Source organism: Diorhabda carinulata, chromosome 5, assembly GCF_026250575.1.
Source record: "Diorhabda carinulata isolate Delta chromosome 5, icDioCari1.1, whole genome shotgun sequence".
Classification (NCBI taxonomy): Eukaryota; Metazoa; Arthropoda; class Insecta; order Coleoptera; family Chrysomelidae; genus Diorhabda; species Diorhabda carinulata.
Window position 1 is genome coordinate 29,711,685 of NC_079464.1, and position 25,512 is coordinate 29,737,196.

The window sequence follows — 25,512 nt, forward strand, 5'->3', positions numbered from 1 at the left end:
GATTTCTTCGCTCAAACGTTGGAATAAGTAATGTAGTAAGTGTAATCCTCGCCGTTAATAGTTTTCACAACTTATTGTAATGTTTAATTTGTTATTTATATAAATACTAAAGCTAACCTGGCGAACTTTGTTTCGCTTTAGAAGCAATAAATGAGGACATTTTGATAGATGACATTTTTTGCTTTATTATCAGGCGCAAAAACAAATAACGCAGATGGATTATCTAGATTCCGATCACAAACTTTCAAATATTGGCTTCGTGATTTGTTAATGGTTATGGCGAATGGTGAACGGATCGGAGATTGAAGTCGTTTGAACTCAAACTGCAAATCGGTTGGGATCATCGAGATTCTCAAAATGAGAACTTCCTCTTCTTCGAATTTTCTTCGAGTATCGTCGCGTAAATGACATTGTTCATCAATTTGTTTACCACCAAACGCGTTCCGTTGCTCAGTTTTGTATGATTTATGTCCTTCTAGTTCTAAGTTATCTTCCTACCAATTTTCGGCCAAATCAGCCATCACTTTCTTTTATATAGATTTAAGATACTTGTCACTTTTATAATTTTATAATTGACCGGACTAGAAGAAATATTTTTCGTGCCGATGATAATGGATTGATCTGACTTACCCATTCTTGTCCATAAGAATCTGTAACATCATTGACAGCTTTCGAATCCCATTGTTTTCTTATTCCAAACAACTTCATTGGTAGGAATCCGTTTTCAGCCATAATGACGAAATAGACGAAGAAACCTGCCGCTGCTTGAATCATACCGATCTGTCCGTATGCCATTGAAATTAGCCTAAACGCAACAATCCCATTCAATTATTTTTTTGTCGTAGATTATAATTTGATTAACCAACCAATTTTTGAGTCTTCATTTCTTTCAGAAATTATTTCTTTTTAACAATATTTGTTTAGTAAGATCTAAATATGTTTGATTTAAACTTTACATGGATTACATCAAATAATGGATTTTCTTAAAACTTAGGAGTAATTCAAACGATAAAGGGTTGAAAAACTAATTTTTTAAAATCCTAAAATTAACGATGCCGTGAAAATTATGTCGAAAATACAACATGGGAATCGGTGTGAAGCAAATGATTCATGAACGGCTCGGTTACCGCAAAATTTCAGTCATGTGGGTGTCAAGCCTTGAGATTTTGAGCAGAAATGCTGAGAAGTTTGCACGTGACTCCTATTACGGTATGAAGAGGGTAGAGAAGAAGTTAAAGGGTGGTGGTGGTGGTGGTGGTGCGATATTGGTGCAGATCCCATACAGCTTACGATGGAAACGTTGAACGAACTGAGTTGGGAATCACTAGGGAACACCCTCCTTATAGTCCAGATTTGTCGCCATGCGACTATTATTTATTCGGACCATTAAAAGAGGTGTTTGGAGGACTGGAATTTGAAAGCAATGCAGAGTTAGAATGGTTACGTGACAAGCCGAGAGTGGAATGGAAATTTTAGCGGTCCCGACCGACGTTAATACACGTTAAAAATTGATATAAAATTATATTTCTCATATTTTTTAAAAACTAAAAAAACATTTTAAGAACCTATTAATTCGTATTTTATAGAATAAGATTCATATACATTAACAGGTAAATTCAAATACCGATGAAACCTTGATGAGTTTACTGAACGGGATACAAGCCAAGCGCGGTTTCAAGGTGTGGTCATGACCACCACCGAAGTGTCTTACTTTTAAGAAAAACTTTGGAGAATCATCAAAGTTTCGGTACAGTTTGAGCGAGGTGACGACATTAAAGAAAGCGTCAAATAGGACTGGAAGGCAATTTTGGAATAAAATATCGCGGCATAAAGCACTCAAAGGTGATACCATGCGAAAAAATGGAGTTTTCTTTGTTATAATTTTACCCATTTGTGAATAATATGCGAATAAGAAAATAAAATGCGCTGAAAACATGTCGTCGAGCATCCATGGGAGAAAATCGCCTCAGAAGACTCGCCCTTTCAAATATTCAAGGAGATATCGATGTTGGAGCAGATTTAGATGGAGTTTCAAAATATTCAAAGATAAAATTGAAATTTGTATTATAATTTCGAAAATGCCTATTCAACAAATGTAAATAGTATCTGATATTTGTTTCATTTTACATTTTACGACAATAATAATGTCAAACAAATAGTTTTTTTCATTACGAGTCATTTAAATGGAAAATTTTGAGTATAGAATGGAAACCGTACCATAACAATTCATAGTAAGGGATTTGTGTTAGTATTTTTGAGATTGAACATTTGATTCGCTCAAAAATTGGTTGATTGCGAATATTTCCAACAGATTTCTATGAGTTGGTACCATTCTTTTTCCATATATATACACACCAATCCACATCCACAAGCATGCTATAATTAATGTTAATAAAATAGGTAGTAATAGTAGTATTTAGTCATGCAGTACATTAATTCCTTATATCATTTTAACAAACATATTCTCACGGAGAAGTTTGCGCAAACTTGATATAGGGAATTGAAAATAAGCGGTACTTCTGCTCGAGGGAGTGAGTTGGGGATAGTATGAAGCAGGGCTAATATAATATTATGGTTTTCTGTACTCATATGTAAAAATATTCAGAAAAAATTAGTTACTTACGTGGTTTATATTTAAGGGTTAGATTCTAAGTTAGCATTGGCGTTTTATCAAGCGAGTCATTACTGTTGACACAAATTATAACTGTATTTTCAGAATAACCTAGTTTTAGAACAAGTTTTAATAATTTTTATTAAATTATTGACTGTGTTTGTTAACTGGATAAAACTTAATAATTTGCTATGCACTTATAATCGTTACACGACAAGATGGAGTTAAAAATTTGGTCATCCAATATGACGGGTGCTTTCGAATCCCATAAGCTTCAAATTAACGAGCTCTGAGATATACCCACACCCACAAACAATCTCCAAATTCCAAAATGAGTTTAAAAAAAAGAAAATACTATTTTTAGGTCGCGTAACTCCAGTTTAGGAGGAACATGTATTTATTATTTGAGAAGTTAACGGAGCCCCATTACTCTCGGTCCAATTTGGCTGATTTGGGGCCAGCGGCTGGCCTTTTTGGCTCAAAGTTAGCAACCTTTAGTTTTTTTCTAACTATCCAGTCCCCCCTTGCGTTACTTTGAACTCTAGTTGCATACCAATGAAGTTACACGACAAGATGGAGTTAAAAATTTGGTCATCCAATATGACGGGTGCTTTCGAATCCCATAAGCTTCAAATTAACGAGCTCTGAGATATACCCACACCCACAAACAATCTCCAAATTCCAAAATGAGTTTAAAAAAAAGAAAATACTATTTTTAGGTCGCGTAACTCCAGTTTAGGAGGAACATGTATTTATTATTTGAGAAGTTAACGGAGCCCCATTACTCTCGGTCCAATTTGGCTGATTTGGGGCCAGCGGCTGGCCTTTTTGGCTCAAAGTTAGCAACCTTTAGTTTTTTTCTAACTATCCAGTCCCCCCTTGCGTTACTTTGAACTCTAGTTGCATACCAATGAAGTTACACGACAAGATGGAGTTAAAAATTTGGTCATCCAATATGACGGGTGCTTTCGAATCCCATAAGCTTCAAATTAACGAGCTCTGAGATATACCCACACCCACAAACAATCTCCAAATTCCAAAATGAGTTTTAAAAAAAGAAAATACTATTTTTAGATCGCGTAACTCCAGTTTAGGAGGAACATGTATTTATTATTTGAGAAGTTAACGGAGCCCCATTACTCTCGGTCCAATTTGGCTGATTTGGGGCCAGCGGCTGGCCTTTTTAACTCAAAGTTAGCAGCCTTTAGTTTTTTTCTGACTATCCAGTCACTCCTTGCGTTACTCTGAACTCTTGTTGGATACCAATGAAGAACCGATTTCTCAGTGCTGATAAAGAATCTGTCATATCTCTCAGATGTGCGTCTTTTTATTCCGGAATCCGTGAATTCGATTATTTTTTTTGACAACCCAAGGGTTCAGTAGAATTTAGAAGGTTTAAAAGGCAAACTACTAAGAAAAGAGTTTCGAAACAACTGTTTCTATTGAAGCTATAATTTAACAAACTACACATGAAATAAGGACTTTTTCGAAACTATAACTCGGTTTAAGGTAGATCACCGATCAACTGACTGCGAATCCTAACCGTGAACCGAAAGTTCAAAAGACCATAGACGAATGAAACAACCAGTCACCTGATCGCATTTATCTATGGACATATGACTACGATACGATTAACTCGATCAGTTTCCGATCATCGGATTGACCCGATCATAGAATTGCTGCATTACTAGAAACAGATGACTTTTGATGTTGTTTGTGCTTGAAAACCTTTTGTTTTGAAATTGCCTTCCTATTTATTTCGATAGTTTGTAAACTAATACTTTTCAACTATCTAAATAGTATTTGCAATCGAATGTTTTTATGTAATGATTAATTTCGGTTTTAGTTCGTTATACTATAGAATAGTTGTAGGTTTTGAGTGAGAAATTGACGGGAAAAAATACATGATCTCCGAGTAAACATTGTGAATTTTTTGATTGTTCATAAACGTTCTCGCTTTTAGATATTTTTTAAATATTTATGGCTTTTTAAATATCATCGGTCTGTAACTCATATTAAGGAACGTAATTATAATTTGTTACAACACTTACAACTCACCTTGTATATTATACTGTCTACTCAAATTATTACGAGTAATATTAAGTGTAGCTGTTACAAGATTAAACAAATTTGGTAAAAGCTGTAAGAGAAAGCTTCGACTTTTTAAAACTACGGTCCCATAATCGAAATATAAAACCTAATTAGCTAAAAAATAGCGTTTAAATAAGTGAAATACGGCTCCGAATCAGTACGCCACAAATATGTAATAATAATATACAGGGTATCTCAAAATTTATACCTACTATTGAATGTTAAATTTAAGTAAATAATATGTAAACAAGTTCTATAATTTAGATGTTCAAACGATTCTATTGCAGACCTTTTCTTGTAAACCATTTGGTTTCGAACGGCTACATTTACAACATATTCCCAATACTTTCCAAAAAATATACGGATTAATAATTTTCAACGGTTTTCACCTTAGATTTCCATCAAGACGCATCGATTTGTTTGAAATTTTAACACTAGATTAAGTAAACGTCTTAAAGAGTCGATATATGCTTTTATTCTAGGGGAAAATACTACTCCAGCTATGGGGTTGTAATTTTTTTATTGAAACTGACCGTAAAAATCGATAGTTGAAAATCATTCTAAGCACAAATTACTCTACGGAAAATCAATATTTTAAGACTTATTCGTTTGTATATGGGTTGAATGTAGCCGAGTTATAATTTTCTAAAGATGTAACTTATTTAGTGAACCGAGGATTTTGAAAAATTGAATAAGTGGAAAATGGTCAATTTTACGTAAAAAATATATTAAATCTTTTTTAAAGAACTTCAAAAAACCGTTCAAATGTGACTTTATGGGACTTCGTAATACATAAAATAAGGGAGTTATGACTACAATTCTTTTATTTCTTAGAAAAAAACCTTAACATTAACACCCTAATTGAAATAAAATTACTTCAATTAGATACAAATAATAGTATCAAGAAGTTTGAATTATTTAGAGAACTTCTCTTTGATTAAAAATAATTTTAAAAATATGAAAGATATGTTGAAACTAATAAAGAACAAAAAATTGGGTTTTTTTTGATAAAAATTTTTTTATTTATTTTTCTCGTTCACAGTAGCGTGTTACTGGTAACATTTAGGAGGCCTTTGAACATTTCCCTTTTAAAAATCAATGTATTCCAAACGTTTTAGCCTAAGAGATGATAAATTTTTCTACAAAATGGTTTTTTAATCGACGACCAAGTTCAAAAATTAAGCGAGTTATTCCCAAAACAAATTAACACATTTTTTTTTTATTTTGGAGCAGAAAAATTTTGAAAAACATAAATAGTATCTTACAACATCACGCAATCTTCATTTTGATCTCACAAATATTTTTTCTAACTTTTTAAACGCTTCAACTTTTATTTTATTTAATATTGACAATAAGGGGTAGTTTCCACTCCTTGTAATAATTTGCACGTATCGACATAGGGTAGGTTTTGAAGTGAAGGGTAAATAGAACTAAAACTTCACGCAAATCCATGCGTCTGTATAGAATTCTGAAGTGATACCATATTTTTACAGTTTTTCACTGGACTAATACGAAAAACGCAAAATTTTTAAAACACTCTGTGAGAACTGGTTCTTTTTTTCATCTTAGCTCTATGGCCATCGCTTTCTTAGCGTTTTCCTGTAGTTTGTTACTCCATTTATAAAGTTTTAGGGTTTCTGGTGGCATTTGTGTTGTTTTATTATTATAGATCTTATTTGTATCATACCAAAGATCATCAACAATGTAGTAGACATTATTTAATGTGATTTTTCAACGATTAGATCATTATAACTTTATACAGACGTCTTTGCAACACATTTTTCTTATCGTTGTTCTATTTCTAATGCGTCGTAATAGAAAGATTGTCCAACCTTCTAATCCACTCTTTTACACAAACACGACTCCATTACTTGAAGAAAATCGTTTACCACACAAATGTTCTTCATTTTTTTTTTTTTTTTGGAAACAGCCATTAATTGTTGAGAGCAAATCTTGAGAATATGGCGGATGTTGATTCCAAGCTAGCGGTTGTTGCAATGCCGGACCTTTCTATGAATGGGTGTATAATGCTGATGAAACAAAACATCTTAACTGCCATACTAAGCACCTGTAATTGTTGCTGCCTTTTGCTACCAAAATTATGTGAAATCTACTTTTGAAAGAAAACGATTTGATTCCTCTGAAGCGTATTCAAAATCAAGCTTTTGATCTGGTACGTACACGAAATCAATTTTGAGATATCCTGTATAATTAAGCTGAAAAGCAAACGACCTCTTATGCTTCAGGAATAACCATATTGTAGTTTTTTGCATCAAGCTTTGCTGGTGGCGCTGCGTGGTTCTTTTGCAAATAATCGCAATCAATAATTATTTTTAAATATATATTAATCAAGATTGACCTACTTCGGTACTAGTTCAAACAGTTCAAGCATTCTTGAAGTGTTTGGTATCCCCAATAGAGGGACGTTATCCTCATTTCGTGTCACCCTGGATGTGGAATGTATCAGACAGAATCATAATTATGCATCACAAACCTTTCGGTAATAGTAATTTAGGTATTGTCGCTCCAAAAGGGCGGAAATATGATTTTGCGCGGCGCGTACAGTTCTGACTGATGAATAATTAAGACAATTCCTTACTCAATTCAAATGGCGGCTATAATTGTTAATTTAAGAAAGCTACTTCTAAATTGCACACTAATCAAATGTTAGAAAAGCATACGAGGATTAGGATTGAAAATTTTGGGCATGCTAAAGTAAACCTCTACACAATATTTCTAAAACTAATAAATACATACAAGGTAGTCCAGAATAATGTACATTAATTGCTAAAGCGGAAGATACGTACTTCTGTATGTATACTTTTTTTTATACAAACAATATTTGAAAAGCAACTCTTTGAACGAGTGAATTGAGTAGTTGATTTTTTCAAATATCTGCCATATAGTTTTGATTATGGATTGTATTTATGATTGTAATACACCCCATTTGGTGGTAGATAACATTAATACGATTATTTGAAAAAATCCCTGTTTTGTTTCTTTGTAATGTGTGCCTGAGATTTACCTGATAAATCACCAGCTGACAACGCGGGGTTTCCTAAAGTACGAGGATATATTGAAAAATTCTTGACCTACTGTAGAACCATACCAGACCTCCACAGCTCGTTGGAAGAAAATTTACGACCTTTTAAACTTTTTTTTCTGTTGAGGAAAGAGATGATAGTCGGACGGAGCCAAATTTGGTGAATAAGGAGGGTGTTTTAGTAATTTAAACCTTGAATCACGAATTTTTTCGATGGCAGCATGAGATTTGTGTGCAGGGACGTTGTCCTGCAAAAACAAAACACCTTTGGATAGTTTTCCGCGTCTTTTCTCTTTAATTTTTTCCCGTAGACTGGTCAGTAGTGTCGCATAGTAATCTCCAATTATTGTTCTACCCTTATCCAAAAAATCAATCATGATTACTCGATGGCAATCCCAAGAAACTGGACATGAAACTACTTAGGTCTTGGAGAACCAGAGTGTCGCCATTCCATCGATTGTTGCTTTGTTTCTGGATCGTAGAAATGTACCCGAGTCTCGTTCATAGTAACAATTCGGTTTAAGAAGTCTACATCGTTTTCAAATCGATGCTTTTACCCTTGCACGCTTTTGGTCAACATTCAAATATTTGGGGATCCATTTTGCAGTAATTTTTCTCATGTCCAAATTGACTTGAACTATATGATGAACGCATTCGTATGTTTTAGCCCAATTCGACGGTCTGATAAAATCGTAATTTATTACGTAGCTCCGGTTCACTTTTTTTACGTCAAACTGTACACTTACACTTCTAATAATTTATTGATCTTTGCTACGGTAACGTAATATTTTGTTTATACATAAAACTGGTCTAGGCTAGATATCGATACATTCTCGTACGGTGAAGAAAAAGTGAATGTTTAGGCAGATATTGTAAAAAATCGAAATATAGAGCTAATATTCTTTGAAGGAACCGTCAATGATGTACAACATTATGAATTTTTGATAATGTACGTGTTTACAAGGTCTTGAGAAGATTCGATAATATAGTACACTGCCCTATATTGGCTAACTTGATTATCTCGATGTAATATTTCCAGATAGAAGGAAACACATTTAGATCCCAAGATCTAAATTTTTTGGACTTGTTTTTTGTGGGTATTTGAAATTATAGTTTTAAATAACATACCGTAATTGTTGGAGGTAAAAGTAAGAGTATGAAATGAGTGTTGAGTGGGATTGGGACGATTGGCGACATGACATTGAATATCCCAAAATAGGAGCTCCGATATCAAAACCGTTTCGTAAAAACAAAGTTTACAATTCACTCCTTCAAAGGATTTTATTTCCTTTTAGCAAAGAGTGTACATGAAGAAGTACTAGTTTTAGAAATTAACGTACATAATTCTATGTCACTTTGTATAAATTTATAAACTAAGTCTATGTTGGAGGCAGACATCCTTTAACAAGAAAATAAACAAAGTACTATTAACTAACAGAAATAACTTTTCTATGAACGCTCTACTGCTCTAGACTCAACACAAACTATACCTCGGCAAATGTGTTAGCACGCTAATCTACTTACTGTTCAAACTATTATTAGACCTGCTTTAGACTTAAACGAAATTTGACCGAAAATAACTTGTGATCAAGTATCATTCGGACACGTAAACAACAAAAAATTTTACAAACGAAGCACACGAATAGTGAAAAATAAATAAAAACCACTTTGATCTATATTAAGCCGGGTTTACACTGCGCGAAACTGTCTTCGGTCGACTGGACGAAACGTGTCGGGTTCCGCGCGAAAATAGCGTGCGAGACACTGACACCAAGTGCAAACTGATCCATTTTTCGCATAATGAACAAATCGGAAAGCGAAACACTTTGATCCGCGATCGAAAACCAACTTCGAAACATGCTCGCGAAACAGGTTTCGGAGTAAGTACGAAGACGAGACTCGTTTCGCGCAGTGACAACTCGGCTAAGGCAAACATTAAGTTCCGACTGAATCATCACTGTTTTTTCAATGTCTATTAGTGATAACTGACCTTCACAGACGATTATCTGCATTTTTATTAGTTTTATGTGCTTATAATAAATCATTTCGTTCTATATTTGTACCATATTGCACATAAATAAATTTTTATTTACGTTCAGTATTTTTCGAAATATTTTAAACTCTTTCTATCGCGATTCAATTCTCTTTTTAATAGTCTTCAATTGTAATTATTTTTAACCACACTGTAATAAATATTAAATTAACTTCTCGTTAATGAATCAACTTGAAATTCCCATGACAATATATGTGAAGCCATTAAGAAATAAATATTTCATATGGGGGAATTTGTTCATGATTTCATCAATAGATGACGCTAATAACAATAATATCTTCCATATATATTGCAATAGATGGCGCTATTAAAATTAACAATTAAAATACAAATTTCGGTTAGAACATTTCCAATAATTGATTTTTGAAGTTGACTATTTAAAAAAAAAACTCGTACGCTACACTAAGCCAAATAAGACCCGGTGTAAAGTTGGTCGTGACCAATTATTAAGTGTACCATTTCCAGACAATGACGAACAAGACATAAGCAAATTAATATAGTGCTGTCGGAACGCACTTTAAAAGGTAAGTTCCGCTATTAGACCGTAGGGAACATTTTATAAAACCAAAAATATAAATACGTATTTGATGGTCGTTTAAGTTTAAAACAGGCCTGAGATTATATAAAATCAAATAGCAAATGATTTAGCCGATTTAAATTATTGTAATTAGATACATCATATCAAAGTCGAATTCGATGATAATTTATAAATCGAGAGAAAGTAAATTCAGTTTCAGAAAAAGTATTTACCACCACTACACCAATCCAATTACACAATCTGGTCCTTCGAGCCGGATATGGAAAGTACCAGACCGTATTATAGTGACTATTGTGGTAGTGGCAGTAAGCAGGGTGTTCAACAATGGTTCCATTAATTCGAACTCAGCCGATAAATATAATATAAAATATATTGATCATTTTAGGAAATGGAAAAAGACTAATTCGCAAAAATTTATGAATAGTTGATTAATGATTGTCGCTAGATATTAGATTGATACTGTTTTTAAAGACATTTCTGAATATCACTATATCTTAAGGTTGGTTCCCTAGTTTAAGCACTATAGACAAGAAAACTAATTGTTTAGTGTGTCTATAACAATGATTTGATTTAATCTACGCACGATTGTTGCTTCTATGGTATGCCAAGACGACAAAATTGAAAGAAGTCTGGTATTTGTGTACCGTGCACATCAGCGACCGGGGAAAAAACTAAATACCAAATTTCGTGACAATCGGAGTTTATTTCACCCCTTTCGGTCTCCATTTTGAAGCTGCCATTTTGTTGATGAGAAAACTAACCCCAGATATGTAATCAGCGACCGGAAAAAAACCTAAATACCAAATTTCGTGACAATCGGAATTGATTTCACTCCTTTCGGTCTCCATTTTGGAGCCGCCATTCCATTTGTTAACAAACTAACTTCAGATATGTAATCAGCGACCGGAAAAAAAACCTAAATACCAAATTTCGTGACAATCGGAATTGATTTCTCTACTTTCGGTCTCCATTTTGAAGCCGCCATTCCATTTGTTAACAAACTAACCTCAGATATGTAATCAGCGACCGGAAAAAAACCCAAATACCAAATTTCGTAACAATCGGAATTGATTTCTTTACTTTTGGTCTCCATTTTTAAGGCGCCATTTTGTTTGTTAACAAACTAACTTCAGATATGTAATCAGCGACCGGAAAAAAAACCTAAATACCAAATTTCGTGACAATCGGAATTGATTTCACTCCTTTCGGTCTCCATTTTGGAGCCGCCATTCCATTTGTTAACAAACTAACCCCAGATATGTAATCAGCGACCGGAAAAAAACCCAAATACCAAATTTCGTAACAATCGGAATTGATTTCTTTACTTTTGGTCTCCATTTTTAAGGCGCCATTTTGTTTGTTAACAAACTAACTTCAGATATGTAATCAGCGACCGGAAAAAAAACCTAAATACCAAATTTCGTGACAATCGGAATTGATTTCACTCCTTTCGGTCTCCATTTTGGAGCCGCCATTCCATTTGTTAACAAACTAACCCCAGATATGTAATTAGCGACCGGGAAAAAAACCTAAATACCAAATTTCGTAACAATCGGAATTGATTTCTTTACTTTTGGTCTCCATTTTTAAGGCGCCATTTTGTTTGTTAACAAACTAACTTCAGATATGTAATCAGCGACCGGAAAAAAAACCTAAATACCAAATTTCGTGACAATCGGAATTGATTTCACTCCTTTCGGTCTCCATTTTGGAGCCGCCATTCCATTTGTTAACAAACTAACCCCAGATATGTAATCAGCGACCGGAAAAAAACCCAAATACCAAATTTCGTAACAATCGGAATTGATTTCTTTACTTTTGGTCTCCATTTTTAAGGCGCCATTTTGTTTGTTAACAAACTAACTTCAGATATGTAATCAGCGACCGGAAAAAAAACCTAAATACCAAATTTCGTGACAATCGGAATTGATTTCACTCCTTTCGGTCTCCATTTTGGAGCCGCCATTCCATTTGTTAACAAACTAACCCCAGATATGTAATTAGCGACCGGGAAAAAAACCTAAATACCAAATTTCGTGACAATCGGAATTGATTTCACTCCTTTCGGTCTCCATTTTGGAGCCGCCATTCCATTTGTTAACAAACTAACCCCAGATATGTAATTAGCGACCGGAAAAAAAACCTAAATACCAAATTTCGTGACAATCGGAATTGATTTCACTCCTTTCGGTCTCCATTTTGGAGCCGCCATTCCATTTGTTAACAAACTAACCCCAGATATGTAATCAGCGACCGGAAAAAAACCCAAATACCAAATTTCGTAACAATCGGAATTGATTTCTTTACTTTTGGTCTCCATTTTTAAGGCGCCATTTTGTTTGTTAACAAACTAACTTCAGATATGTAATCAGCGACCGGAAAAAAAACATAAATACCAAATTTCGTAACAATCGGAAATGATTTCACTCCTTTCGGTCTCCATTTTGGAGCCGCCATTCCATTTGTTAACAAACTAACCTCAGATATGTAATCAGCGACCGGAAAAAAACCCAAATACCAAATTTCGTAACAATCGGAATTGATTTCTTTACTTTTGGTCTCCATTTTTAAGGCGCCATTTTGTTTGTTAACAAACTAACTTCAGATATGTAATCAGCGACCGGAAAAAAAACCTAAATACCAAATTTCGTGACAATCGGAATTGATTTCACTCCTTTCGGTCTCCATTTTGGAGCCGCCATTCCATTTGTTAACAAACTAACCCCAGATATGTAATTAGCGACCGGGAAAAAAACCCAAATACCAAATTTCGTAACAATCGGAATTGATTTCTTTACTTTTGGTCTCCATTTTTAAGGCGCCATTTTGTTTGTTAACAAACTAACTTCAGATATGTAATCAGCGACCGGAAAAAAAACCTAAATACCAAATTTCGTGACAATCGGAATTGATTTCACTCCTTTCGGTCTCCATTTTGGAGCCGCCATTCCATTTGTTAACAAACTAACCCCAGATATGTAATTAGCGACCGGGAAAAAAACCCAAATACCAAATTTCGTAACAATCGGAATTGATTTCTTTACTTTTGGTCTCCATTTTTAAGGCGCCATTTTGTTTGTTAACAAACTAACTTCAGATATGTAATCAGCGACCGGAAAAAAAACATAAATACCAAATTTCGTGACAATCGGAATTGATTTCACTCCTTTCGGTCTCCATTTTGGAGCCGCCATTCCATTTGTAAACAAACTAACCTCCGATATGTAATCAGCGACCGGAAAAAAACCCAAATACCAAATTTCGTAACAATCGGAATTGATTTCTTTACTTTTGGTCTCCATTTTTAAGGCGCCATTTTGTTTGTTAACAAACTAACTTCAGATATGTAATCAGCGACCGGAAAAAAAACCTAAATACCAAATTTCGTGACAATCGGAATTGATTTCACTCCTTTCGGTCTCCATTTTGGAGCCGCCATTCCATTTGTTAACAAACTAACCCCAGATATGTAATTAGCGACCGGGAAAAAAACCCAAATACCAAATTTCGTAACAATCGGAATTGATTTCTTTACTTTTGGTCTCCATTTTTAAGGCGCCATTTTGTTTGTTAACAAACTAACTTCAGATATGTAATCAGCGACCGGAAAAAAAACATAAATACCAAATTTCGTGACAATCGGAATTGATTTCACTCCTTTCGGTCTCCATTTTGGAGCCGCCATTCCATTTGTTAACAAACTAACCCCAGATATGTAATTAGCGACCGGGAAAAAAACCCAAATACCAAATTTCGTAACAATCGGAATTGATTTCTCTACTTTCGGTCTCCATTTTGAAGCCGCCATTCCATTTGTTAACAAACTAACCTCAGATATGTAATCAGCGACCGGAAAAAAACCCAAATACCAAATTTCGTGACAATCGGAATTGATTTCACTCCTTTCGGTCTCCATTTTGGAGCCGCCATTCCATTTGTTAACAAACTAACCCCAGATATGTAATTAGCGACCGGGAAAAAAACCCAAATACCAAATTTCGTAACAATCGGAATTGATTTCTTTACTTTTGGTCTCCATTTTTAAGGCGCCATTTTGTTTGTTAACAAACTAACTTCAGATATGTAATCAGCGACCGGAAAAAAAACATAAATACCAAATTTCGTGACAATCGGAATTGATTTCACTCCTTTCGGTCTCCATTTTGGAGCCGCCATTCCATTTGTTAACAAACTAACCCCAGATATGTAATTAGCGACCGGGAAAAAAACCCAAATACCAAATTTCGTGACAATCGGAATTGATTTCTCTACTTTCGGTCTCCATTTTGAAGCCGCCATTCCATTTGTTAACAAACTAACCTCAGATATGTAATCAGCGACCGGAAAAAAACCCAAATACCAAATTTCGTGACAATCGGAATTGATTTCACTCCTTTCGGTCTCCATTTTGGAGCCGCCATTCCATTTGTAAACAAACTAACCTCAGATATGTAATCAGCGACCGGAAAAAAACCCAAATACCAAATTTCGTGACAATCGGAATTGATTTCACTCCTTTCGGTCTCCATTTTGGAGCCGCCATTCCATTTGTTAACAAACTAACCCCAGATATGTAATTAGCGACCGGGAAAAAAACCCAAATACCAAATTTCGTGACAATCGGAATTGATTTCTCTACTTTCGGTCTCCATTTTGAAGCCGCCATTCCATTTGTTAACAAACTAACCTCAGATATGTAATCAGCGACCGGAAAAAAACCTAAATACCAAATTTCGTGACAATCGGAGTTCATTTAACTATTTTCTGTATTAATTTTAAAGCCGCTATTTTGTTTTTAATATAACTAACCCCAAATTCGTAATCAGCAACCCGAAAAAACCCCGCATACCCCAAATTTCAACTTAATCGATTAATTTTGAAGACTTTTGGGCAGCTTATTGGTCTTTTGCCTCACTGTAGTATGGCGGGATCCAACGAGAAGCTGTTTATTGATAAATGTGATTCGAGGTTATATATTTGCAATACTTCTCAAGTTTCGTAATTTTGTTTAACCTGTAAAATAAATTCCCCTCAATTTTTAATATATTCAAATGTTTTTGCATAGATAAATCTCCTATTTAGAGCTGATTCTTTGAGGTTTGAAATTTTTTAATTGTTTTCCTTAATGACTTACAACGTAGTGATACCAATTTCAAGCTAGTTTTGGCTACCAACCCGTGACTGCCTCATTCAGTAAATCCGAATTAAATAAGACAGAATTGGACCTAACCTAACTTAACCTAACTTTGTATATACTTCGATCTTTACTCTGGGCTCCTCTTAAAAATCGAAGGCGGATGTTTGTAAAATGGTTAGTAGAAGACGGACGAGACGACATTTTCGATATCAACTATTCACAACTTTTGAAAACTAGTAACACAAACTGTATATAGTAAATTTTTTCTAATAAAACTGAAATACAAAGAAGAAAGATGTTTATTTTTAATACCTTGCTGATAATAATTTCGTCTGCCTACAATTCATAGAATTATCTCAACTAAAAAGAATAAAAAGTGCTCGTGAACAAATAAAAATAGAGAATAGGGAAGATTGTGATTTGGTACGCGGTATTATTGCTAGTGCCGAGGTAGTTGTTGTGTGTAGTGCCAAGCCATCACGACACCACTGCAGTGACCCAAGTTGTTCAAACTAGGTAAAGAAAAGGTTGCCTTATCGTATATCTTTACTATGGCAAAGAAAGACAATGTTTTTACACGAAAATACCATATAATATTCAGCGAATTCGTACTTAAAATTGATCGAACTATTTTCAAAATGTAGAACATAACCTTATGTCAATATTGTTTGTACAACACGAAAAATTTTTTTTGACGTTGTCATATGTCAAAGTTATAGTAAAAAGATGAAAATTTTTTAAGGTTAAGTTGGAAACATTAACGTTTTACAAAGTTTTTAGAGCTATATAAAGGAAACGAAACACCGAACAATGTTCATATTTGAAAAAACAAAGGAAATATCTACAACAAAAACTTTTTTCGACATTAGGAATTGTTTTTTTTTGCTGTATTTATATATACGCTTGTTAAAAATATTATTCAATTAGTCAAGATAATTCTTCTTTCCCCTGACCTTTGCCTACGTGTTTACGCAGTTAGCGAATATTCGTGATTGTATTCTATGAATATGACAACAATTGATAAGCTACGGAAGCGAAAAAAAGTCGATAATGATTTGTGGAAAAATTTGTTTTTAGTAAAACAGTATCAAAAGAAAATGTATGATACTATAAAGTATCTTAGACTCAAAATAAAGTCCATTTTACAAATAAATGTCTTTCTTTGTCAAAATCGGCAACCTTATCAAATAATCTTGGTAGTAACCCACCTACGGTTAACCAGGTTGTCCCTATACGGGTCACGAGGTTGTCTTTTCATAATGTCCGACTCCGGGGCTTCGTAAGCCAGAGAAATAGCAGGCACCTATAGAGAAAGATGGTGGCGCAACAGATAAAGTTAGTAGTGAAAAAAATAACGTGCACCAAATTTTATCGTTTATAAAAGTATTTAGATTGTTCAGAATAGTGTGTAGAGGATAAAGGACTGGAAGGATGCGATTTTGTTTTTTGAATATAGATATATAGTGACGCGTTTCGATATTAAAATGAAGCTCGTTAAGTGCAATATGAAGAAAAATGAGGTGCGGGAGTGACAAAAAAATGATAAGTTGGATGATTAGATTGTAACCATATACAATATGTCCCTCTAAATAGGAACTACGTGAGTTTTTTTATTATTAATTTTACGATTCATACATTTATCAGACATCAAATTTTTTCAGTTGTATACTGGGTTTGTCAAACAATATGGACGATACTCGTTCGACAATATCGGAGATTGTTATTGAACAAATCGTGTTCAAATATGCCATGACATTGGAAAATTTCATAATATGAATATTAGAAATGAACCAAAAGTCAAATTTTATGAATTCCATTAATGAATTTGACATATATACAATTTCATGTCATTTCCGTACAAATGTATTGGTAGGTTTCTGAAATTATCCTCTCCATTTGGAACCCCAAATTGATTCAGTAAAACGAAGTTATGAGAAATGATCGGGATATCAGATCATCTAGAATCGTGGTGAGTAAAAAGTTGAGCCCATAAAAAATTTCAGAGTTTATAAACAATTAAACAGCTACAAAAAATAGTGTTTCGGTTTTACGCTTATAGCTCATAAAGTATAAATATTTTCGAAGTTTTGTAAAAAGAGGAGGAATTTAATCAAAAATAGTTCCAAATGATGGATTATCCATCTTAACTAACACTTAAAACAGTCCTTGTGTCAGAGCTGGATTGCGTGAACCGCCTTGAAGTCAATTAAAAAAAAAATTAAGGTACTTGGTATACATTGAAAAAACTAATACAATTATGGTGTGAAATATCGATAGTTGCTTTGAAATATGTGTGAAGTTTGAAGACGCGGTGTAGTTTAGTATTTTTTTTGGCAGCCATCAATAGTGAACGTTTTCAGTGAATTTGTAAACAAGGAAAAAATTCGTCACCGTTATTTGATACAATACTTTTATTTGGAAAGCCTTAGCTCAACCAATATAAAAACTGAACTAGATTTTACTCTGGGTGAGAATGCTCCTAAGTTATCAACAGTAAAATATTGGGTAGCAAAGTTTAAACGAGGCTGTACGACCTGCCAGGACCAGCATCGCAGTGGTCGACCAATTGAGGTGACGACTCCAGAAATCCACTGAATGATCGTCAATTAAAATTACGCGAGTTAGCTGACACTTCAAAAAGAGCAGTACGTAGCATTTTAATCGAAAATTTGGACATGAGAAAGTTGTGCACAAGATTGGTGCTGCGTTTGATCACAATGGAACAAAAATAGCGTCGTAAATATGTTTCACAGAAATTAAACCGAATGTTTGCGCCATTTCATAACCTTGGATGTATCATTTCACACCCGCAACAAAAGAACAATCAAAACTATGAACTGAAAAGAGAGAACCGGCTCCAAAGAAGACAAAGACCGTTCCATCTGCAGACAAGGTTAGGGAGTCGGTTTTTTGCGCGTGGGATAATTTTCAGTGGCTATTTTGTAAAAGAAAAAACCATCAACTTTTTGCGACATTTGGGCGAAGAAATCAAGCAAAAATAGCCGAAATTGGCTAAGAAGAAAGGGTTGTTTCACCAAGACAATTCATCCATCTGCAGAAAAAGCCATGACGACTGTTTGTTGGGATACGCGTGATATAATTTTCAATGACTATCTTGAAAAAGGAAAAACTATCAACGTCGAGTATTATTGCAACGTTTGAGCGAAGAAATCAAGCAAAAACAACCGGATTTGGATAAGAAAAAAGAGTTGTTTCACCAAGACAATTCATCCATCCGCAGGAAAAGTCATGACGACTGTTTGTTGGGATACGCGTGATATAATTTTCAATGACTATCTTGAAAAAGGAAAAACTATCAACGTCGAGAATTATTGCAACGTTTGAGCGAAGAAATCAAGCAGAAATAGCCGAAATTGGCTAAGAAGAAAGGGTTGTTTCACCAAGACAATTCATCCATCTGCAGAAAAAGCCATGACGACTGTTTGTTGGGATACGCGTGATATAATTTTCAATGACTATCTTGAAAAAGGAAAAACTATCAACGTCGAGAATTATTGCAACGTTTGAGCGAAGAAATCAAGCAAAAACAACCGGATTTGGATAAGAAAAAAGGGTTGTTTCACCAAGACAATTCATCCATCCGCAGGAAAAGTCATGACGACTGTTTTTTGGGATACGCGTGGTATAATTTTCATTGACTATCTTGAAAAAGGAAAAACTATCAACGTCGAGAATTATTGCAACGTTTGAGCGAAGAAATCAAGCAAAAATAGCCGAAATTGGCTAAGAAGAAAGGGTTGTTTCACCAAGACAATTCATCCATCCGCAGGAAAAGTCATGACGACTGTTTTTTGGGATACGCGTGATATAATTTTCAATGACTATCTTGAAAAAGGAAAAACTATCAACGTCGAGTATTATTGCAACGTTTGAGCGAAGAAATCAAGCAAAAACAACCGGATTTGGATAAGAAAAAAGAGTTGTTTCACCAAGACAATTCATCCATCCGCAGGAAAAGTCATGACGACTGTTTTTTGGGATGCGCGTGATATAATTTTCAATGACTATCTTGAAAAAGGAAAAACTATCAACGTCGAGAATTATTGCAACGTTTGAGCGAAGAAATCAAGCAGAAATAGCCGAAATTGGCTAAGAAAAAAGGGTTGTTTCACCAAGACAATTCATCCATCCGCAGGAAAAGTCATGACGACTGTTTTTTGGGATGCGCGTGATATAATTTTCAATGACTATCTTGAAAAAGGAAAAACTATCAACGTCGAGTATTATTGCAACGTTTGAGCGAAGAAATCAAGCAGAAATAACCGAAAGTGGCTGAGAAGAAAGGATTGTTTCACCAAGACAATTCATCCATCCGCAGGAAAAGTCATGACGACTGTTTGTTGGGATACGCGTGATATAATTTTCAATGACTATCTTGAAAAAGGAAAAACTATCAACGTCGAGTATTATTGCAACGTTTGAGCGAAGAAATCAAGCAGAAATAACCGAAAGTGGCTGAGAAGAAAGGATTGTTTCATCGATGGTCAAAATAATTGAATTAAAGATGGGAATGACACCTCGTGCAACCCATTCGCCAGATTTAGCTCAGATTTATTTATTATTTAAGTGAATGAAAGAGTTGTTGGAAATAAATCCCTCAAAAAGTGATATTTCATGTTTATTCTGGCAGCGAAGAAAATTAACATTCACGCATCAATAGAGTTGCAGACAAGTCAAGTTTTTTTGACAATTGTACCAAGATTTTTCTTTGTTGCATCAACTTCATATTCATATTTGATGACAAACCGAGTATAGAACTTGATAACCGAGTTTGAAACAAGCAGAACTTTTTTACTTTAAATTTATAATAAAAAACTTTTTCATTTAGTTCAAACTTAGGGAAACAAATTGTCTAGACATAAAATATAGTCAAACTAAAATTTTTTTTAAAAATATACATACTACGATAATACTCTAGTAAATTTTAGCTGTTTGAATAAATTGCTGATAATTTTTCGATTTCATCCAACTTATCTTCTAGCGAACAATGAAATGAAGATGATTATTTTCCCGATTGCAGTTTCGTTACTCACCATCGGCACAAGCGAAAACCACGTACAATATGTAAGTGGAAATGTCGATGTACAGAGAAATTGTGATTTAGTGAAATAAATTAAGCAATTTACTCGACCTACCCTCAACATTTTGGTACAGAACAACATTAAAAAACAGATTATAGTTAAACATTATCATTATTAATAAGTATATTTTGAATTGTTGAGTTCCATATTGAAAAAAGTCGGTAAAATAATAGAAACCATAAACGAAATTGAGTGAAGTATAGCCACGATTTTTATTTTCCCGAAATATCCGAATTTCAAATTGGATATTTGTATTTCTAAATGTATTATCAAATTCGTAAACAATATACAGTGAGGTTCTAATATAACGAACGGATTTATTTTATACGTAATAATGGACTAAACATTGGTTTAGGAAAAGTTAGCATTTGTCTATTTTATATTTCGAAATATGCTTATTACACGCGATGAGTTATATATTCTATTTGTAAAATTTAAAAAATAAAAAAAGAAATGAAAAAGAAAACCAAAGATAAAACCAGTTAAAGAAAAAATGTATGAAGCACAATTGAAATTGTCTGGCCACACACAGAGTATAAAAAAAAGACCACGGGTTTAGAATGTGGAAGAACCTTCGGATATGAAGTGACTAAAATGAGAAGAAATGGGCAAGAAGAAGAAAGTATATGGCATGACCCCCAATGACATTAAAAAAATCAACTTTGTAGAATAATGAACAAAGAAATTTCAGTGGATCGCACAGAATAACGGAAAAAGAAGAAGACCAAGATTATCATGAATGTAAGGATTAAGAAAATCTATGAGTGTACGAAATATGAACGATAAGACAGAGTAGAGTGGGGCATTTAGGCATCAGACAACTTCGTAGGACGTTTTGAAGCTGAATTTATATTTATAAAGATCTAAAACTTTTCCGACAACCCTCGTATATAAGCTGTTTAGAATTAATTATACTTATAAACTTTCCTTATCCATTGAATTTAATTAATTTTCTTTCGACTATAGAAAAAAATTTGAAAATAATAGCAAACAATGAAGCCTTCTCATGTCTGATAAAAAATATTTTCGAAAACAATTTCTTAATTCCTTAATAGCGTAGCACTTGTACTACCAACACCAAAGGTTTTGATCCGTTCGTGGTAATTAGGATAGGCGTCAATAACGAAGCTGACTGATAATTTTATATAGTTGTATGAAATTGCATACTTTACATAATCTGATGTTTTAGTTTGGATAAGAAATTAATTCATTGAATCGTAATTGTAATTTAACCAGAATTATTCCATTTAACAATTCAGAATCACCAATAAATTTTCCAATAATATAAAAGGAAAATTATGGAATATAACAGAAACAATCTTCGCATTTGTTAAATACATTCTGCGTATATTTGATATGGTGACAAAAAAATTTGTTTCGATAAAGTTTTTGAAAACAGTTTTTAAAGAAAAAAAATTTCCCTAGGTTTTTGGAATACAGCAAAATGTACGCTTTTATATAAGGATATACAACTTTTGGAATAGTAGGACCTCACTGTATTAACAATTATTGTTGAATTTATTCGAAACGAATCATTTTTTTATTAAACATTTCGAAGTAGTTGAGCTGAAGGTCTTATATAAAAAATGTGCAAATGTGCAATAGTATGGGATGAAAGGAAAGCAGAAGTTTCGCCAGATGAAGAAGGAAACAAAAAAAAAATACAGCCAAGTTTATTTTTGTTCGAGGCAGTTATATAAGTACGAGCCAATCAACAGCTCGTATTTAGAAAAAAAAAATTAGATTACAGCCACGAAGACATTCTATTTTACCTTTCGTTGACGAGTTTATCACTGAAAGGGTTTCTAGGTCTTCGCTTCATTATATCTGATTCTGCCTCTTCGTATGCCAGGGATATGGCAGGCACCTGAACTCGGCCAAACAAATACATATCAAAATAAAAACCAAAAAAAAAACAACACAAAAACACAATGGTCGGACGTGAGAGGGCGGACACTCACATGCTAGCACTGCCTAGTCAGTATGTATGTGATTGATACTTATGTGCGGTATTTTATTTAATGCTTCCAAATCTTTGATGTTGCATTATTATTTTGAGAATTTGAATCGATCATTTCGATATTCGATAAAGGAATCGAATTAAACAAATCCAACAGCAAAGAAGAATGATAGTGACGTGAAAACATTAAAACGACGTTTCGCACACAATGATACAAAACGGAAATAAAAAAATAATTGTTGATATTTTTAAAACTATCGTCTCTATGACTAAGTACATTACAAGGCTAAGTGCTAAGCAAGGCATCTACGCGTCATGGGATAAAGGAGTGTAATTTTTGTGTCAGTTTGTTTATTAATTAAAATGTCATCGAAACAAAAATCAATTCATTTAACGCACCCCAATTATTAAAATAAAAATATTAGTGTGATCGGTTGACCTATGCGTTTGTATTTAAATCTAGAATTACCCAATTTTTTTTTTCCCGAAAACTAGACTTCACAGTGTGTCTTTACTTATTTATCGACTGTATTTTCTTAATTTGTTGATATTTTCTTGTACGAAATTCTTTGTGTATCCAATACTGGCATCGAGTTACTTTTAACTTCATTATACAATGTTTTAAACGTAAAGTCTTTGCCAGCTAGATTACGAGCGTTTTCGTAGTGGGATTGTGGCGGAATTTATCAGTGTACTAACCCTAATATATCCTAACTTTCGGATACTTATGTGGGGATGAATATTTTTATATTCGAGCATTCGAAAGCTCGGAATTTATTACAGTTAGATCACTTTGGTGTTTAATTCTGCCACAATCCCACTATGGAAACGAAAATAGAGCACTATTCATAATGAGAGATGATTAAATTGACAGGGCTTTATAATAATGAACATACTAATAAAAATATGCCTTTTGATTAATTTTTTCAATGTGACAACATATATTACTATAAAATCAATCAGGTAGATAAGTACGAATACCATAGAGGATGTCTTATAAAAATATCGGTTTCCTATGTTCTGATTCACGAATGTGACTATAAATTCCACGCGCCATCGGTCACTGAAGACGATAACTTGGTTATCGAAACGAGGGACAGACAGTGTAATGATAGTGATAACGCACAGACAATATAATAAATAATAAAGTTGAAATAAGTAATTGTACAAGGCCCGATTTGATTTGTCATTATTTATAATGCCCGGGGATTATAGAGAACTTTTCTGTTAGCAAAATGACAGACTTAAAAAGAAAATTGAATCTACTATAATTCCATAAACTATTTTTTTCCTCCCAACATTTTCAATGTTTACCTCCCATTCACGAAGATCCCAACGAACCTCACCATCACTCGGTCCATAACGACAACCACGATAAAGTAGTCGTTTAGAGGTATAGTATATATATAACTCGTTCATTTACACAGACCGTGAAGCTGGTCCTGTTCGATTTTGTTAATCGATGCTCAAGTTTTATGAACGCGCCTATTTACCTATACGGCGGCAATTTCTTTGTATTGTTTTGATAACCTGTTCGAATTATGTTGTAGCCGTTTTTATACATAATTTCTCCAAAGGCTTTTTATTTGTTTACGGCAAATTCCAGGTTTCCAGAAAACCGAACATTCTGGAAAGTGAGATATTGTATAAAAACGAATCTTTAACAATTGGAGAGTCAGTGAATAAATTGATATCATAGTGAACACATCGGAATAGTAAATAGTAAACGGTGTATTGTAAACGTTTCAAGAATTAGAAGATAAGTGTTAGTGAATAGTGTAGTGTACTTAATATTAGTTTATAAGCAAAAAAATCGATTCAGCCGACACCTGGTAAGTCACTGGCAAAAAACTGAACTCGAAATTGTAGCTTCAAAATGATATAAAATACTATGATGTTTCTTATTCTCATAATACAAAAATTTATTATGATCGCTAACCTGACTTTTTATGCTTGTTTACAATAGTTTTAATCAGCGAATTCTTTCTGAAAATGGACACAAAAAGTGACAAAGCTGATCAAGCGGTCACTCTATTGCGGAAAGACCAGAGTCAGCGAGAAGTGGCCATTGCGCTGAGCATGAATTAGTCTATTGTTTTCAGAGTTTACCAGAGACTGGTAACATTCATCGAAGACGCAGTTTCGGAAGAAAAAGGTGCTAAGAAATCGGGCCCTTACTGGTTTCAAGCTCCGAGAAACGCGGGAACGAAGAAGACAGCTAACGTTGAGTCAAAAATGCCTGCTACTGGCCCCACATTAACCCCAGTCCACCGAGTAGCCAGTTTACGATTTGCCAGAGAACACTTTAATTGAACTGACGAATAATGGGACTCCGTTCTCTTCTTAGACGAAAGCGCAGTGTGTCAGCATGGAAGCGATAAAGAGGAAGAATCTGCAGAAGACCTCGAGAAAGATTCGCGTAGTGTTGCATAAAAGAAAACATAGTTTTTGAGGAGGTTCCTGGCAGTATAATAGAGAGGTTTCATCCTAATTCAGGACAATTCCCGTCCACACACTGCAAGTTCCGTACGGCAGTATTTGCAGAATGTTGAAATAGCATCGGCCAGCGCGTAACCCGGACTTAAATCCTATCAAGTAATTATGGGATGACCTTTAAGAGAATAGTTCGGGCTGGAAGTTCCTACACCAGCCATGACATCCTCAAGAAAGAGCTCACAAAAGAAAAGCATCGAAGAAAATGAGGTGAGATGTTGAATCGGGAAAAGAATGAAAGCTACAGTTTTTTGATAGAGACTTTTGACCGCGAGCGTGCGATTTGAGTCGTTTTTTTTTGCTCACGAGTGTTAATTACGTAAGTAAAATACATCGTGTAAAGATGGTTTAAATAAATAAGAAAAACATTACGGAACGAAAGAATAAAGTGGAATTGTTATATCTTTGTTTGCAAGGTAAGATTTTTGTTTATATTATAGAAGAGAAAACTAAGAAAACGTTGATCCATTTGGTTAACGGAATG

At 34.1% G+C, this 25,512-nt stretch overlaps 1 protein-coding gene across 16 annotated transcripts in view; it reads right to left on the reverse strand.

The window, feature by feature from the left end:
• The window catches only part of LOC130893869 (sodium/potassium-transporting ATPase subunit alpha), a 94,656-nt gene that overhangs the window by 3,584 nt on the left and 65,560 nt on the right, over nt 1–25,512 (reverse strand). For 8 of the 16 annotated variants that reach the window (XM_057800293.1, XM_057800295.1, XM_057800296.1 and 5 more), the window contains one exon: nt 631–805. In XM_057800293.1, the coding sequence (XP_057656276.1) occupies nt 631–805 (175 nt within the window). Of the gene's footprint in view, nt 1–630; nt 806–16,681; nt 16,777–22,347; nt 22,443–25,512 lie in introns of all 16 variants that reach the window. The other 8 variants (XM_057800297.1, XM_057800301.1, XM_057800308.1 and 5 more) reach the window with 2 other exon arrangements.